General features: G+C 34.4%; 1 protein-coding gene across 2 annotated transcripts in view; it reads right to left on the minus strand.

The window, feature by feature from the left end:
* LOC136031366 (peroxidase-like) overlaps positions 1-18813 on the minus strand; it is a 110337-nt gene that overhangs the window by 19335 nt on the left and 72189 nt on the right. For both annotated transcript variants that reach the window (XM_065710869.1, XM_065710870.1), the window contains exons 10-13: positions 17258-17414; positions 13479-13652; positions 6844-7042; positions 2558-2660 (exon numbers count right to left, since the gene is read on the minus strand). In XM_065710869.1, coding sequence (XP_065566941.1) covers positions 2558-2660; positions 6844-7042; positions 13479-13652; positions 17258-17414 — 633 coding nt within the window. The remainder of the gene's footprint in view (positions 1-2557; positions 2661-6843; positions 7043-13478; positions 13653-17257; positions 17415-18813) is intronic.

The raw sequence follows: 18813 nt of genomic DNA on the forward strand, positions 1-18813 counted from the left end.
TTTAATCTGTTGACTTTTGGAAAAAAATTAGCGTGGGAGGGGGCCTATTTGCCCTCCAATTTTTTATCACTTAAAAGGGCACTAGAACTTTTCATTTCCGTAAGAATGAGCCCTCTTGCGACACTCTAAGACCACCTGGTCGATACGATGACCCCTGGGGAAAAGAAAAAAACAACAACAAACAAACAAATAAACACGCACCCGTGATTTGTCTTCTGGCAAAAAATATGAAATTCCACATTTTTTTAGATAGGAGCTTGAAATTTTTGCTATAGAGTTCTCTGATATGCCGAATGCGATAGTGTGATTTTCGTTAAGATTTTATGACTTTTAGGGGATGTTTCCCCCTTTTTTCCAAAATAGGGCAAATTTTCTCAGGCTCGTAACTTTGATGACAAAGACTAAATTAATTGGAACTTATATATTTAGAATCAGCGTGAAAATTCGATTCTTTTGATGTATAAATATAAAGGATCCAATCCATTCCGTAAGACTTGAACTTAAAAAGACCAACAATTATCTCAAGTAAAATTTGATCGTTCTGCCTCATTAAAATCTTTCTAAATCTAGGGTCTTATTTGTGCTTTACGAATCTAGTTCTTATTAAAAGATTGCGACACTGATAGAAAGATAGACAGACAGAGAGAGAGAGAGAGAGAGAGAGAGAGAAAGAGAGAGAAAAGGGGACTGAGAAAGAGAGAGTAAAAGAGCAAAAACCGGTAAAAACGAAAAGGGACAGACTGATGCAAGTCAAAGAAGTATGCAACAAGAAATGGTACTCAAAAGATAAGTTTTTTTCACTTCTCCTTCTAAATTTTCGTTTATCTTGGGCTTATATCGATTAAGAAATTTTTGCAGAGGTCCATTACTTACCGCGAAGAGACTTCTCTGAAATAGGTTAAGCCAAAAATTGTCTACACTTACTCAATTTGGTTCACCTAAATTGCTAAGTGCCTCATTTAACATTTAAGAATAAGAATTTCTACTGAAGAAAGTAGTTCTAAGGTTTCTAGAGCAATAACTGATCATTTTTCACTGCAAAATTAATGAGAAGTGGTTTTAATTTTGAAGGAAAGAGTAATGAAAAGGCTAGAAATCTCACTCAGGTTGGAATTTAGTTGGATTATTTATATGTTTTCAAAGACTACATTTTTTTTTTCGTAAGGCCATGAACTTGGAAATTATTTCGTTCAGTGTAGATTCAGTGTTTTAAAATGACAATGGTTGCATTGAACAATTCTAAATGTTTGAGACACAGTTATTTCTCCAAACTGATCTCTAGTACTCATTAGCCCTAAATTTTGTAAATTTTTAGTGAATTTTTTTAAAAAGTGCAACCAGTAAATTTCCAAAAAACTGTCTGCAAGAAAAAAACAGTAACTTATTAATGATATTTCAGTTATCACTAAAACCGTATTGTTGATTCCCAGGCCAGTACCCCTTGGGATCAAAGATCAGAGTAATAGACTGTGAATTCCAGGACCCTAGGAAAACCATAATAAAATCGATGACATGGTAGTTCTTTCTGTACATTAAGTAGAGTGACTGAGGATTCTTTCCAATAGAAATAAATAGTTGATTTTTATAACTACATAGTTTTGGCCCTACTTTATATTTTTCTATCAGAAGGGGGGGAGCTAGCATAAAACAAAGGATTTGTCTTCGGCATTCTCTTATCTACATTATTGACTTCTGTTTCTCCAGGGTTGGCACTTTATCAAGTGATGATCCTACCGGCACATTGTGTGTATAAATGCACTATCTATGCTATTTCATGGATTTTCGAAAGCACTGAATATAGCAATCGACATCCTAGTTTTCAAAGCTTTTCGATCTCTTGGATTCAGAAAATAGCAATGAAATACCCTAAATTTAGGTCCAAGGAGGCCCAGACCAGGTACTGAAAAATTGAGTTACGTTTTCCGTGATATGGTTAAATTATATTTAGGCTTGTGGATATCAATCAATATTCAAAACTTCAAAAAAAAACAATCAATAATTTCAAAAAAAACTTTTTGAAATTAGAAAAGATGGAATGTCCAAACATTAGTATTTTTGTCTCTAAGCCGGAGCTTGAAAAAATGAAGTGACGGAATATTAGTTGGCAAGATTCAGGAACGAATTGCTGTTAACACAGGCTTTTCTACTTCATTTCCTACCATTTTATTTTTCTGTTTTTGTCATGAAAGCTTGACGTTAAAATCAAAGAAAACACATACAATTAACGAATCTCGGGTCTTTATCAATAAATGTGACTTCAGTGCTCCTTAGGATCTAAAATATCCAAAATTATCTCGCGTAGTCTATGGTAGTTCAGATTCAGGTGGCGCCTCAGTCTTTGAAACGTTCATGTAAAGCGCATTTTACAACGGTCATTTTATAAAATGATGGAAAGCTTGAAATCAAAAAGGGGATTACTTCTGACTAGATTGATAAATCTGCTTGTGATAAACCACCTTATTAAAGATAAGCCTTGAAGAGGGTATAATTTTTTCTGGCCAAGTAACTATTTTTACAGCCTGGGACTCACTTTTAGTATCGAAACTGCGGTACTTACAAATATGAAGGCGTCCAGAACAAAAGAGGTTGTGTTGTTTCTACTTCGCTGTTGTCACATACTACTCTTGCTAACGTAATCTTGCGAATTTCGTTCAGTTGTGCTAAACGGAGAATAGTAATAATTAGTCCAAATACTTTTTTTCGGTAAGCCAATAAACAATAATTTGGATTTAGCAAAGAAAAAAATAAACTAGCACAGACCAAAACTCATTGGGCTTGAAACAAAGCCATATCCAACATTTTTGCTGGAAGGACGGGTATTTTTTGGGTGGGGTATGTTTTTTTGCAAAAAACTTTATTTTTGTTTACAAAAAAACGTATATATACATTTCTGCTACTTTCTTACGAGTAAAAAAATGAGGGGAGGGGAAGTATATATTAATATATACGTAATATAAATAACCAGGGTATATTATATAATATTCGGTCAAACTCATAAAACAAATATTACCTTAGATAGCATGCTAAAAAACAAAAATAGAAACAGGTTTAAAAAGTCCCTATACTATTGTTTCTTATATTCACCGTAATGGCAGAATTTTCAATACTCTTAATAACGTAGACCATTTTTCAATTTTGACAACGCTTAGAATATAATTTAGGAGGTACTCTGGACTGAATTCGTGTTGCAAATATTCGATACAATATCCAAAAAATCGATTCTCAGCAGTAAAATTAAATAAAAAAACTAGTTTTTTTAAAACTGAAAGTAAGGAGCGAAATTAAAACTTAAAAAGAACAGAAATTACTCCGTATATGAAAGGGGCTGTTCCCTTTTCAACGCCCTGCTCTTTGCGCTAAAGTTTGATTTTTTCTCTCAACTCTATTTTTTTTAAAGTAAGAAACGTTTTACTGCTTACTTTAAAAAAAAACTTTTAAAAAGTATCAGTAGAATTCTGAAAACTAGCGCTTTACTGAAAACTGAGCTGACTAGAGATTTTAAGAATTATAATTTCATACTAAAAAAGTTACACAAGCAACTTTTTTCTGTACAGCAGCTCAGTGGGCAAACGATAGTGGTGCAAAACCAGTGCCTTTTGCACCAGATTTTGAAAATTAAACATCACGGACACCAATAGTCAACTGTAGATTACCAATAATTGCATGACTGATCTTAACTTAGTTTTTTTTTTGTATTCCCTGGTGAAGAGATGGAAACAATTGAGGATTGAAACAGCTCAGTAAGAACATCAACTAGAGAAAAGAGCACTGGCTAGGCCATCTTGGATGGTAAGTTAGTCTTGGCTATATATAGGAAATCTGCATTTCTTCTGAAGCGGCATCTTTCTTCTTTGTATTAGATAATAGGGATCACCCGGCAGTTACACCATTGAATACGACTATACCTCCATGCTGAGGAGCTTCGTGGCTAGGTCTTTCATCAAGGGCATCTCTCGATGACTTTGTTCCATGTTCGATATCTTTTGCTTTGTTTTCCTCTTTTTTTTATGATTACGACAAAATTCGGTGTCTTTTTTTGTAAATCAGCACCAAAAACTAGAAAAATTTTTAAGCTAAAATCTACTGTTTTCTTAGCAATTCAGTGCCGTTTGGCATATCGGTGCTGAAAAAAAAGCTACGTTTGTCCGGCTTTTAAGCCGGATTTCTTAAGCCATTCTTAAGCCGTCGATTTCATGATCAACAAGAAGTTATTGAAAAACTCATAAATTAATTTTTGTCTTGAACTGGCGAGTCATTTTGGCGAATCAAATTTTCTGTTCCCAAGAAAACACCCCGTTTTTTTTGGGGGGGGGGGGTCGATTTTGTTTTTTAGTGAAGCGCTAGTTCTAGAATTTTACAAATATTGGAAAATATCACAAGTCAGTTTATTTGAGCTAGCTCTGTAGATATATCTTGCTTATTTGGCGAAGCAAAAATGTTTGCTCGTCTAATTTCAACTTCGCTCTTTATTTCCTTAAAAAAGACTTTGCTTTTTTTTAAATTATTTAACAATCTGAAGTATTAGCACTTGAGCCTGGCATGTTAAATACAATGTTAAATACTCTTGCTGCGATTCCCCCCTAAAAGTTGTACCTGCGTCCCTTATGACGAGACGGACCAATCTAAAACTAGAACTTGTTACGTTATTTCTATCCAGTCAATATCAAACAAATGTAAGGCATTACCCTCTTATAATTGTAACCAGGAGGGGGAAAACGAAAACTTCTTTAATCAAAAGAATAACTTGATGCTTTGTGTCCCGTTCTCCGAAACTTGCGGAATGGGAATTTATCTCAATAGAAATGAAAAAAGTCAGAAGCATTGTTGCGGTGTTTTTTTTTTCCTGGAAAAGTTTTTAACACTTTACAAATTATTCACCAATTTTTTTTTTTATTTTATTTATTTTTACTTCTGTTACCATTGCAATTATTTTGTAGATTCCTTCAGTTGTTTGTCCTTGGTTTTATAATTAATTTGAACAGTTAGAGCTTGAACTGTCTCCAGTCTGTTTTAATGTCCGTAGGATTTGAAAAAAAAATGGACATTTTCGATTTTTTTTTTTTTTTACTTCCCAAATAAGAAAATGTACTTTTTTAGGGGGAAGAATAGGTGTTTCCTTTAGAATATTCAGGCTCAGAATTGAATATTCCAATTTCAAATGAACTACAGATGTAATCTACACATGTTTATATCTCTGGCTTCCGGGCATAACTCCTCCACCTTTTATAGAAATATTTATTATTTTACCATCATTTCATTAAAATCCTTATATATTTAGTGTTTTTTTCAAAATACAACATCCTCCCCCTCTCAAAAATGCCTGCTTACGTGCTTATTCTTATTATGTGTAGTCAGGGGTGGATCCAATGGGTGGTTTTAGGGGGTGCGTTCCCTCCTCCCCAAAGGTCAAAAGTTGCAATGATTACAGGCTTGGAGGGAGGGAAAGTGATGGGGATCCTATATGTCAGAAGAAGCTTCAATAATCAAAATTGTGGGTAACAAGGTCCCCACAATTTTGTAATTTTACATTGCATGCAATTTTAAATGCAATTGGCATTTTACTTTACATTTATATTGCATTGCAGTTTGCAATTATTTTACCAACTGAGTAAAACCATTAAGAGAGAAAGGCAACCACTAATAAGTGATATCTATAGATATTGTCAAACAATACGTGTTATAGCTATATGTTTTGGGTTCAGAATAAATGCAACAAATTAGTCTAGCTGCATAGTGCCATCGATTGAATTTTTTTTTTTTTTTTTTTTTTTTTTTTTTTTTTTTTTTTTTTTTTTTTTTTTTTTTTTTTTTGTAAAACGAACATAGTACAAAAAAAGAGACTCATGAAAGATCGGAGCATTTAAATGCTTCCTGTAAAATTTTGAACTGTCTCTCATTTTCCACTGTCTTATATACTGTCCGAATATGAAGGGGGTTTCCCCTACTCAACACCCCACTCTTTACGCTAAAGTCTTTTTTTTATAAAGTAGAACTGTCAGAAAGAGTCAAACTTTAGCGTAAAGAGCGGCGCGTTGAAGAGGTGACACCTCCTTTCATATTCGGAATAATTTCTGTTCGTTTTAAGTTTTAATGTCGCTCCTTACTTTCGGTTAAAAAAAAATACTTAATAAAAGAGAGAAAAAGCTTTATTAATTTCACAACAACAAAATCAATCAACAAACATAGCCACTACTAGAAGGTTACTACATTCCGTCAGCCATTACTGACAGAACGAGCCGGGGTAAGGAAAATTCATTTCGTATATATAAATTGGGATATAAATAAATGACCATTGGGGGATTATAATTTATTTGTATGCCTTAAGGAGCTTTAGTAGTAAGTACCTAAGAATTTTCTAGTGTTTCCTTTTTGAGAATAGAAACCCCAAACTAATACCCCCCCCCCCCTATCCAACTGTGACTGCTGCTAGTTTCAATTGAGGTGCACTTGCTAAAAAAAAATCGGACAGCGGTAAATTACAAACTATTTCTGCCCACTACGAGATAGCGTGAAAGAGTACGGGTAATCAATAAGAGGGGGATTGGCGCTAGTGTCGACAAAAAAACTGTCAACGTCGTCTATTACGTGGCTACATTTAGCATCTTTTCAAGCCCTGTAATCATTTTTCTGTCAGGAACTAAGATCAGATACTTAATACTACCCAAATTTTACTAATTGAACTAATTAAACTATTTATTCTTATTGTTACACTGAAAAAAAATGCCATGTCACCAAACGCTAAATGGCGTCAATGGTATTTTTTGCCGACACTTTTAAGAGTTTCACTCTTAAAAGTTATCCATGCTCTTTGTTATAGCTCGTAGAGATAAAATATATATTTACCTTCAGTGAAAGAGTGGTCCATGCCTCCTAATTCATAAAAATATCTGTCTCCTATTTTGAGCCTTGAGAATTGATCCCCAATAATGCACTGGAAAGTGGGCCCAAGAAGAGCTCCTTCAGCAGGTCGCTCTGATATACCAGCAATAAAAAGGTCAATATCATCTACATCACGATACAAGAGCTTAAATCTCTCAACGATCTGAAAATAATTAAGAATCATAAGAATCATAGTTTACGGAAAATGTTTTTGATATTACTCATTTGTGTATTTGTTGCCAATATAGTAATTGAGGATTATAAGCACAATAAATTAACTGGCTCCCACCTAACTTACCATCCAAGAACAATCTGCCGCATAGCTGCATGCCCACGCAGCCTCCCACCCTCACAATTTCCTTTCAAAACAACCCTTTTCCCACACTCACTCTTCCCCCACAGACAGCTCCCAACCAGACAAGAATATAAATCGCTTAATTTTTTGGTTTCTGAAGTTACCAATGAGAGTTCCGAGGCCTAGAATGTCATATGAATGTCCTAAATAAAACATAATAAGTACATATTTAAGAAAGGGTACTTTTCATCGAGGTTGGTGCACAAGGGTGCACCGAAGACACGAATTTAAGATACAAATTGCAAATATAAGACTGATACTACAATGCTTAGGTCCTAAAGCAACACACAGTAAGTGGCCTATTGTTTCGCAAGGGGCTATTAATTCCCACTCTCAAAACACCCCCCCCCCCCCCCCCGCCCCAGCAATATGTATTAAAGGGTTTCTGAGGTCTTAATTTATTAAACAGATATTGTAGTTTTGGGTTTAAAACGTGTATAAATTGTTCTTAATTTTTTAGTAGGCTATCTACAATTTGCACTTTACTGAAACAAATAACAACAAAAAACAAATGACCCTGGATTTTCAGTTTAATTGACATATACTGATATTTTTTTCTTTAAAGTTTTGATAATTTTTTATTTATGAAAAAAAAGTGAGAACATTTCAAGTGTATTTTGTTTTCAGTAAAGCGCAAATTGTGTTCTGGTCTTGAGAAAGCATGGGGTTATCAGCTCTACTCATGTTAATTGTGTTGCGAGAGCAACACTTTGGTTTTGTCCCATTTTTTTTGTTTGTTTTTTTTCTATGCCGCCGATGTTGGCTTATTCCTGGAAACTGGTAAGGTTTTTACGGAAAGTGTGGACCTCAGGCCGGATTGATGAATATGGCATTACATTTTGGAAAGCTCCGCAGAACTCTTGCCTGGGGCAAAAACGGATGGTTTTTGCTTGTCCACGAGCCAGAGCCTATGGTGTGCAAAGTGAAGTGGAGTTATGTAGCCTATGTCAGAGAGGAGTATCTGAAGTTGTGCAGCCAAGCTCTCGTTTCATCAAATCATGTTTCTGCTTTCGAGTGGAAAGCTCCGTTCTAGCAGGCAAGCAGGCAGGCACCATTTTCAAATTGAAGATGGACTAAAATCTATAAGTGTTAAATATATGCGGCAGTTACCCGGCCTTACAGCCAATATATCTTCTTTGAGTGATAAATACAAAAATTTACAGAAGCAAAAAAGCGGCATTTTCCCACGGTTCCGAAAGTGCTGCCTTGATTTTCGCTGGGTTTATCATTTGTTTTTTCGGACTTGGGATTGAGTTAGAGAAATGTTATCAGATGTACCTCTTAAACTGTAAAATTTCTATCATTGCTAAAGAAATTTGAGCTTATCCTTTGCCACTTTCTAAGTGGTGACGTTCGAAATTGGCCTACGGCAAAAAAATAAACTTATGAACTAAGACAGATATATTTTTTTTTTTTTTTTACGACAATCGATAGCTCTTGATGAGCTGATCAAAGTATATGTCATCCATTTTTTGGTACAAAAATTCCTTCATGAGATATACTAGTTTGAAAGTTTCAAGGGGTTGACAACTTCAGTAGTAGGGTACATACTGAAACCAAAAATAAGCCGATACCAATTGCGAGACATGTAGGGGACTTGTAAGGAAAGGTCGGCTGTTAGCTCATAATCATCTTCGGCAGTGAGGGGTTTACAAATTTTGTTATTTGGTGTACCTATTATTTGTTTCCAGTGTATTTGATGGTAAGACCGAGTTGGTTCCAGTGGTAAGACATGTAGGGGACTTGTAAGTAATAATCGTCTGTTAGGCTACAATCATCTTGAGTGAAGAGGGGTTTGTAACTTTTGCAAGTTGGTGTAGCCTACCCATACTCACTGTAACCTAGAATGAAGTGTTTACGCAACGGGTACCAACGATAACGTAAAACAACGAGGCAATTTCGTAATAATTAATAAAGTGTCATCTATGATCTTTTGATCATGAAAATTTACGGATAGCTTTATAATACCAACTAGATTTTATAAGATATTGTTCCAAGTCTTGATCCGTCACGAAGTCTACGATTGAAAAGGATAAAGTTCAACTGGCTGCAAAGTCAATTTAGTCCCTTCTTTCGATATACTTTTGTTATTGTTGTTTTTTCAACGCTGAGGAATAGCCTCTTGCTCTCGCAACACTTTATTCGGCGAAGCCGTACAAAGGTTGCCAGGCTGCCGCAACACTTCACGTTGCGCAGGCAACGTAGGTCTAGTTTTTACTCGTTTTGAGTTTGACTTATTTGGCTATTTATTGTAATTTCTGTTCGGTTTGAGCTATTTTATTTATTGATAGTGATTTATATTTAATTTAAACTTCTAAACGCCCCCTAAAAGTTTCGTCTTAATAACTTTAGCGTCGTTAATTACATCAACTGTAGTGGTATTATTAAAAGTATACAGACAGTGCCTTCTGGCTAATTCAAAATCCCCCACAACTTACCCTTCAAGGTCTAAATTAATAATAGAAGTTGTTCTTCAAATATTGCTTTGTCATCTTTTTGAAAGTCTACATGCTCATAGTTTTTTTTTATTTAGTTCAACATCCGCCTAAATATTCCTTAGAAGCTTCACCTTAATACCCTTAGCTTGCGGAGTAGCAATAGTTGTAGCAGCATTAGTAGCAGCATGGGCATAACACCTTTGGTTTCTTCTGCTTTCCCTTCAACAAACACTGAAATTTTCAGCTTAATACATACCATCAACCATTCCTGAAGCATTTCTGATGCGTCTGCTTGACAACCTATGTGGACATAGTGTGTTTCGATTTAGTTCCATACAGTTTCTATATATACATATATCCCAAATTTATGACCTTAATATCCTTTGTTTCAATAGCAGTAGCAGTAGTAGCTGTAGAACTAATTGCAGTAGCCAAAGCTTTAGTGGCAGTAGCAGTATTAGAGGTAGTAATAATACTAACAGTAGAAGTAGTATGAGCATAAGCAGTAGCATTAGGATGCAAATATTTTCTTTTGGGTAGTTCAACACCCCTCACAACGAGTCCTGTTAGTTTCAACTTCACCCACCAAACTGTTCCTAAGATATTGCTGTAACACCCTCTTGACAAATTTTCAAATTTTTTTTCAAAAAAAAAATCTATCAGATGTATTTCGGGAAAATACGGGGTTTGGGGGTGTATCCACCCTTCGACTACTCTTAGTCATAAAAATGACACTAGAACTTCTGATTACCAATCCAATGAGCCACCACCGAAGTGTATGCGATCACCCTTTCTATAAAAACCTTATATGCTCCCAGGGCTTAACTTACAACCCTTGACCTAAGGGCTTTAAGGGGGGGGGGTGTCATTCTCAAATACAGAATTTCTGCAGCTTTCAATTACGTTGAAAAAATGACGATCTCAAAATTGTTATTGGATGCGTTTGGGAAAATGGTGAGCGTAGGAGGGAGTTAGTTTCCCTCCAATCGCTTTTGACTATAAAAAAGGGCCCCAGCCCTTTCAAATTCAGTTCAAATGAGCTCTTTTGGAAGTTTGTACGACAAAAAATGGTCTCAAAATTTCTATCAGATATATTTAGGGAAATACGAGTTGTGGGGGTGATCAACCCTCTGATCACTCTGAATCTTAAAAAGGGCACCAGAACTTCGATTACCAATCGAATGAACCCCCTCTAAAGCCATACGATTACCCTTTCTATAAAAACCTTATTTGCCCCCGAGGCTTAACTTACAACCCTCGCCCTAAGGGCTGTGGGGGGGGCGTGGTTTTTATCCTCACAGACAGAATTTCTGGACCTTTCAATTACGTTGAACAAAATGACTGTATCAAATTTTGATTTGATGTCTTTAGGGAAATGGTGGGCATGGGACGGGGCTTAGTTGCCCTCCAGTCACTTTTGACTAGTAAAAAGGGCATTAGCCCCTCCAATTTCCAATCGAATGAGCTCTTTTCGAAGTTTCTTCAAAAACAAATGGTCATCTCAAAATTTCCATCATATGCATATTGGAAAATACGAGGTGTGGGGGGGGGTATCCACCCTCCAACCACTCTGAATCTTAAAACGGGCACTAAAACTTACAATTATCAATCCTTTGATCCCCCTTCGAAGTTATACGATTACCCTTTCTCTATATGCCTTAAATACCCCAGGGTATAACTTAAAACCCTTGCTCAGAGGGATTTGGGGGGTGGGGGTTGTCATCCTCAAAGACATAATTTCCAGACCTTTCCTTTACGTTGAACAAAATGGCTATCTCAAAATTATGATCGGATGTTGAGGAAAATGATGGGCGTGGGAGGGGTTTAGTTGCCCTCAAATCATATTCGACTATTAAAAAGGGCACTAGACCTTTTAATTTCTAATCGAATGAACCTTTTCGAAGTATCTACGACAACAAATGACCATCTCGAAATTTCTATCAGATGTATTTCGGGGAAATACGAGTTGTGTGTGGGGGGGTATCCACCCATCCCATCACTCTGAATAACAAAAAGGGCACCAAAACTTCTGATTAGCAGTCCAATAAGCCCCCTCCGAAGTTTATATGATTACGCTTCCTATAAAAAACCTTATATGCCCCCAGGACATAACTTACAACCTTTACCCTGAGGGATGCAGGAGGGAGGGGTTCCATCTTCAAATGCATAAATTTTGGACCTTTGAGCTATGTTGAAAAAAGGCTATCTTAAGTTTTCATTGGATGTGCTTGGGAAAATGGTGGGCGAGGGAGGGGGGTTAGTTGCCCTCAAATCACTTTTGACCATTAAAAAGGGACTAGTCTTTTCAATTACCAATTGAATGAGCCCTTTTCAAAGTTTCTACGACAACTCTTTCGATACGAAGTGCCCTGGTCTAAAACCAAATCAAACCCAAAAAAAATAATAATAATAATGTGCCCACATCGGTCTTTACTTAGACAGCGCTTTTGCGCTGCCTATGACGCATAAATGACAATAAGGCTTAGACCACAGATGCACATTCAAAATAGATCAATCTCCTTTGTCTCTTTCTTCTTCTTTTCAATCCAAGGTCAAGTAACACATAAGAAAGTTTTTACGGTTACATTACAGTTTTTGCCTCTTGCTCTTAACTCTAGAATGGGCGTGTAATTGTACCTCTGGGAATAAAGAAACTGAGTCTCACATCCAAATGCATCAATAATTTCACATGCATTCAGAAGAGACTTCAGGATTTCGTCAACTTGCCAGAAGCTTTGTCAACAAACAGAAGATAAAGGTGGCATAAGACTTTAAATCTGCCAGAACTGTTGGTTTACAATACAGATGCTGATGTTCATAAACCAAGAAAAATGGGAAGTCAAAGAGAAATGCTCGGTGAAATTATCAGCTCCGATAGAATATTTTGGGAAAGTTTTTTTAACTCTTTAACTAATTTTTTCCAATTTTATTCATGAACATTTTCTATTACGCTTGTTTTTGAGCGTAACAATTTTTAATTTATAAAAGTAAAATGAACATTTTGCTCAAATTTATTTTTCGACGTACTTTTTTCAATTTTTTGACAAAAATATAACAAACAAAAAATACATTTTTTAAAATCTATGGGGGTAATTTTGTAGTTTTTTTATTTGGATCAATGAAAATAACAAACAAGTCAATTTTCAAATTTTAGAAGGGGAAGAATATAAGTGTTCTCCAAGAACCCTACTCCCACAAAAATTGACAACCAGGAGAGCTTTAAAATGAAGAGAATCATTTGAGGGCACGATTAAAATACTGTTTAAAGAAAAGAATTTGCAATATTTTTTTATTTTGATTTTACTTAGACTGATTTAAAGATTAATTCCTTTTGCAAGTTCCACTTTTAAACTAGTAATTTCTTTTTAATGGGGTAAAGCAAATTGAAAGGAGATCTACGACATCAATGCGGTAAATAAATAATAGATCATTTTAATGATAAATGATAAACATGATTTTAATTGGTTATATATTTTACTCGTAAATATCAGGTATCATATCGTCATTTGCTAGTTATCTATAAGTTTGGGCAGACCCATTGGTGTCAATTCAAAGAAATTAGGAGGGTATGTATTTTTCAAAATCTAGATTGGGGCAGTTTTTTTTTACGTTTCTTCATTAAAAATACCAAAAACTGCCACTTTTCAATGAAAAAAAATTTATTTTCCATGTATAGGTCAGGAGAGGGAGAAAAAATCTTTAGGGTTCAGTGCCTTTCTCCACCCTCACCTCCTCAATTTATGCAATTTGGCCAAGCCTTTATGTTAAAGCCATAAAATTTGAAAACAGAAAGAAAACTAACTCACCGGATGTGGAATGACATCAAGCAAATCATCAAAATGTCTAGCTCTTGGAAGGCCACAAATATCTCTATATGAATTATAGCCAGGTAAACCGTGATCCCGACCTCTTTGAATATTCAGTGACACCAAATCCATGCCGAATTCCATGTCTGGCTCTTGGAACAGGTGGTTGGTGAGCTATACAATAGAAAAATCAGTTGACGAATTACTAGAATTTCACCTTAAGCATTTAAAGTGTTTTAGTACAGACATAGGAAGATATAAATAAAGGTTCAAAATTTGTCTAGCCTTGCTACAAAATATTTGTATCTTTTTTCAAGGTACAAAAAATATATGCAATAACTATGTGTTTAATGGGATTTAAATTGGATTTAAATATCCTTATCTATTTAAATTTTCTAAGAGTCTTCAGGGCTATTTGCAAGAACTAATGTAAATAAAATGTGAACCCATCAATGCTCAAAACTTCAATTTCTAAGCAAACCATAATTTGTTAGAAAAGGTGTTTTAAAAAGGGGAAGTGTTAGGTAGGGAAGTTATTAGGTTAAGTAGGGGAAGAATTAGTGTGCACTGGCGCTGACTCATCAAAATGTTGGGGAAGAGCAAAATATATCTACCAAAAACTTGGAGGGTGCAATTTTTTTGTTTTTCAAAGAAAATAACAAAATACTCTCAATGAAATACTAAAAAAAAAAGGTATTTTCAAAATTCTGTAGGCGGGCAAAGAAATTTAGAGGGTTCTACCTGCCCTCCCCCCAATTTGGTACTATAGATAATTTATTGTAGTATTTCAGTGTTTAAAGCTTTACCCAAATTAATATTTTCTTTCATCAATTTTTCAATAGCAGCTTTCAATAGCACCAGAACAATTAAGAAAGTCTGTAATTAATTGGTGTTTATTTAGCACTACAATGGCAATTTTGAAAGCGTTATAGGCAGAAAAAGATTATACAGTATCCTAGAAAACATATTAATGAATGAGAACCAGAAATTCTATATTCTTCGAAACAATCCAATTTCCCTCAGAAGGATTTTTTTTCACGACGATAATCGTTTCATCTCACAAAGGATTTGGGAAATGAAAAGTTTGTTGGAATCTAGCAAAATTAATTAATAAAGATTCAATATCTGGAATAAAATAGGAAGCAGTATTATCTCTAATAGAATTTCGAACTGTTGGAATACTGTGCTATTTTAGCTACAGTAGTTGTAAAAATCATTTATTTTTATTGTGTGCCTGTTTCACTAAAAAAATAAAATATGTGTGACTCTATTAATAAGTGAACCGCAAGTTAAGGTAGACAAAATGGTAGACCAAATTTCAAAGCAGGAATTTAGTTCTCATTCGTCTGAATGAGTTTATGTTTTTTTCTGTTTCTTATTTTAAAAGAGGCCAGCAACGATAAACTGTATCAAACAGTTCGTGGTAACGAACTGTAGTAAGGAGCGACCCAGCTCAATAGTAACCAAAACTCTAAAAAATGGAATTTTGATATCAATAGCTACATCAAAAGAATCGCATTTTAATGCTGATTTTAAATATATTCCTGAGATAAAGCTGACCCTTTAACTTAACTCAAGCTCAAACATATATTAGATGATCATACAAATAGAAAAATACCTATAATGGCATATAAATAAAAAAAAGAAGATTGAAGCGAACTGGAACATAAAAAAATACCTAGAAATAAACGGGGTTAACATAAATAGATATGTGGGAGAATAAAGATTATCCTATTTTTATAAAGTTTTATTAAAAAACAATCCAAAATCTCGTAAATTTGTCGGAATGAAGAAGATAAAAAAGTTTTGGACCCCAAAATAGTGTGAACTTACTAAATAAAAGTCAAAATGAATCAGGTTTTATAAAAAATATATTCTGATTTAAAATATTAACGTGTTTCCACTAGATAGTAAAAGAAAAAAAAAATTATTAAAATTTTCGCAGCAATTTGGCATTAAAAGACCTATGACCAGTGGTAGCAACTAACGGGAGAGATTAGCCTTCTAGGTTTTTTGCCGTTCCACCAGATTTTGAGAAAATACTTTTTTCGGGGGAGTGTTTTTATTGAAAATACTTTGTTTTGATATTTTTGTTGGAAAAATAAATAGAACGACAAATTAGTATTTCCCTCTGTATTAATTAGTATACTTTGTTTTGATATTTTTGTTGAAAAAATAAACAGAACGACAAATTAGTATTTCCTTCTATTTTGAAAATACAGAATACCCCTTCCTAAATTTTTATGAATTGACGCCGCTGTATTTGACCTATTCAGACTTTAAAATAATTTAGAATAGGTTATACACAAGATTTTTAAATATAAAGACTACTTCATTTTATTAGAATCTTATATCAAAAAAGAATCACTCATATATGCACTGTGGCGTCAATTGAAGGGGGGTATTCCCCTCAAGATATCTATCTAGATTTTAAAGAATCTTTTTTTTCAATATTTATTTCAATATTGCTTTTTGGATATTTTCATTAAAAAAAAATTGATAAAACAGCAAAATTGTCCCCTCCCCTCTCTTTAATTTCAAGATAACCATTCACACACACCCCACCACCACATTATTCGGGTGAATTGACGGCACTAAATACACAATATTATAGAGCACTTTTCTTAACTTCTGTTCGGTTATCATATCGAATTTGTAAAAAAAAGTTTATTAGATGTTTTTTACTTCTGGATTTGTTTTTGTATAGCGTCTTTGTGGTTATTTACGTCTTTTTATGATATTTTAGCATGTGTTATCCGGTTAAATCTACCTATTCTTATATCCAGTTTTTTCTTTTGATAATGACTTCATAATGTTAAGCTGAGATATTCGGACTTTTGCTTGCATTTGTATAAATTAAATGAAAAAAACATTTTTTCAGCTCAAAGTAAGGAGCAGCATTAAAACTTAGGACGAGCAGAAAATATTACGTATATGAGGGGGGTTTCCCCCTCCTCAATACCTCGCTCTTCACGCTAAAGTTTTTCGACACTTTTAAAAAAGCTAGTTACTGTTCTAATTACACGACTCTTGTCTTTCAGGAGTTGTTTTTAAAGAATAGCGACAAAATTTAAACTTTAACGTAAAGAGCAAGGCGTTTAGGGGGGGGAAACCCCTTCATATACGTAATAATCTCTGTTCATTTTAAGTTTTGATGGCATGGGAAAAAAGTGGCGTGAGAGGGGGCCTAGTTGCCCTTCAATTTTTTGGTCACTTACAAAGGACACTAGAATTTTTAGCATTCGTTAAAATGGACCCACTCCTCATTTTCTAGGTCCAATTGGCCGATAGGATCACCTCTTGGGAAAAAAAAGAAAAAGATAAAAACACATCCGTGATCTTTCTTTTGGCAAAAAATACAAAATTCCAAATTTTTGCAGGTAAAAACTTGAAACCTCTGCAGTATGGCTCTCTGATACGCTAAATCTGACAGTGTGATTTGCATTCAGATTCTTCTTGTAGGGGCTGTTTGCCCCTTTTTTTAAATCAGACGAATTTCCTCAGGCTCGTAACCTTTTATGGTAAAAAAAATTAATGAAACTTATATATTTAAGCTCTGCATAAAAATTCAATTCTTTTAATACAATGACTAGTATCAAAATTCAGTTTTTTATAGTTTCAGTTACCATTGAGCTGAACGGTATAGTCTGTTGTTCAAAGTCCACGGACTTCATTGGAATTTAAACTCGCTACTATTTTTTTTAGCTTGATTTTAATAATAAATTGAAAGATAGTACGGATTAAGAGATTATATAAGAGACTAATTTATAAATACGTACCTCTTCTGACACATAGTTGTCAAAGTCCTGCTGGGGCTGATTCGCTAATCCAATCAAAAACTTATCGAGGTTTCCTGGGGTATATACCACTTCAGATTTGAAAAAATGTTGACGCAGCAGCAATGTCGTTTCCACTTTTTTATTTTGGTTAATAAGTCTAAAAGTATATACATGCAATACAACTAAAAAGTCTTACATACAGATATCATGAAAAGAGAAATCACCAATGCAACAGCACAAACACAAAAAAAAAAAGAAAAAAAAAGAGAGAGACAGAAAGAGAAAAGGAAGACTGTTTTCCTAAATATCTAGTTTACTGTTCAAATGAATCTACAAGTAAAATCTTATGCTCGACAAAACTAATAAAAAAGTCAACTACTACAATGTTCTTCACATTTATTATTCATATATTCACACCTACAGCAACCTGGAACAGGAACCTGAATCTTCTCTCTTACTCTCTCCGTTCTTCTCCACCCCTTCTTCCTCTCTCTCTTTTTTCTCTTTTTCCTTCATTTTATTTTCCTCTGTTCCTCTTCCTCTCCCTCCCTTCCTCTCTCACTTTTGAATTTTTGTTTGTAAATGAGTTTTTTTCAGAGTTAGGTTGATCTGCTTTATGCTTAATTGGGACTAACAAAAATGTTTAGAAGAGTATTCTAAATAGAGAACTGAAATATTCACTATTAAATGAAGGCACAAACATTAATTTCAATTAGACATTTTTTCAATTAAATATTTTTCAATTAGAAGCCAATACTGTGACTAGTAAAACTCCTATCTTTGTCTCCAAACGGACATGATAAAAACTGTGTTTTTTCTAAGGAAATATTCAGAGCTAGAATGCGCTTCAAACACATATAACCCTTATTAGATATGCACGCAGAAGGAAGGCCTCAGGGTCTGAGCCATCCCCAAAATCCTAAATTTTTCTGAATTCCTTGGCACTACTTATTTGAACTTTCAACAAATTTCTTATTCTATATTTGGATTTTCCTGAAAAAAAACCTTTATACGGGCCTAACCCTAATAGGCTAGAACCCTTCATTTCTACGTCAAATCAATATGGATTAGGGGCAAGTTTCAGTTTGGAACCTCCTCTTATTTCATTTCTTTTTTTCTGGTTCATCAATGAAAATGTCCCTGATTTGCTTAATTGAGTTGACAATTTCCAAGCGAAATCAGATTGATTTCCAGAGAAGAGAAAAAGGATCCCTCATTTATATGTATTATATGTATTTACGGTTTACTGCTAAGACTAAAGAAAAATAGATTCAAATCAAAAACCGTTTTAAGGTTTTTCGTATATAAATTAGTCATATGGGCACAGGTTTATAGGCCGGGTCTTAACCAACCTTAGAGAAAAGTAAGAATTGTTGCCATAGATATTCCTCACATGGATCAAGTTTCAAACCACCTTCCGGGAGATGGAAAAAGGAGAGGGAGTCTGAAAATCTGGTCATTTGGACATTTAATAAAAATTTGTCAGATCTGAACTAGGGTTGACAGGTAGTAAGAGCAAATTGCCTATTTTTACCTTTTCAAGTTCAATTTCCAAC

Source organism: Artemia franciscana, chromosome 9 (assembly GCF_032884065.1).
Source record: "Artemia franciscana chromosome 9, ASM3288406v1, whole genome shotgun sequence".
Lineage (NCBI taxonomy): Eukaryota > Metazoa > Arthropoda > Branchiopoda > Anostraca > Artemiidae > Artemia > Artemia franciscana.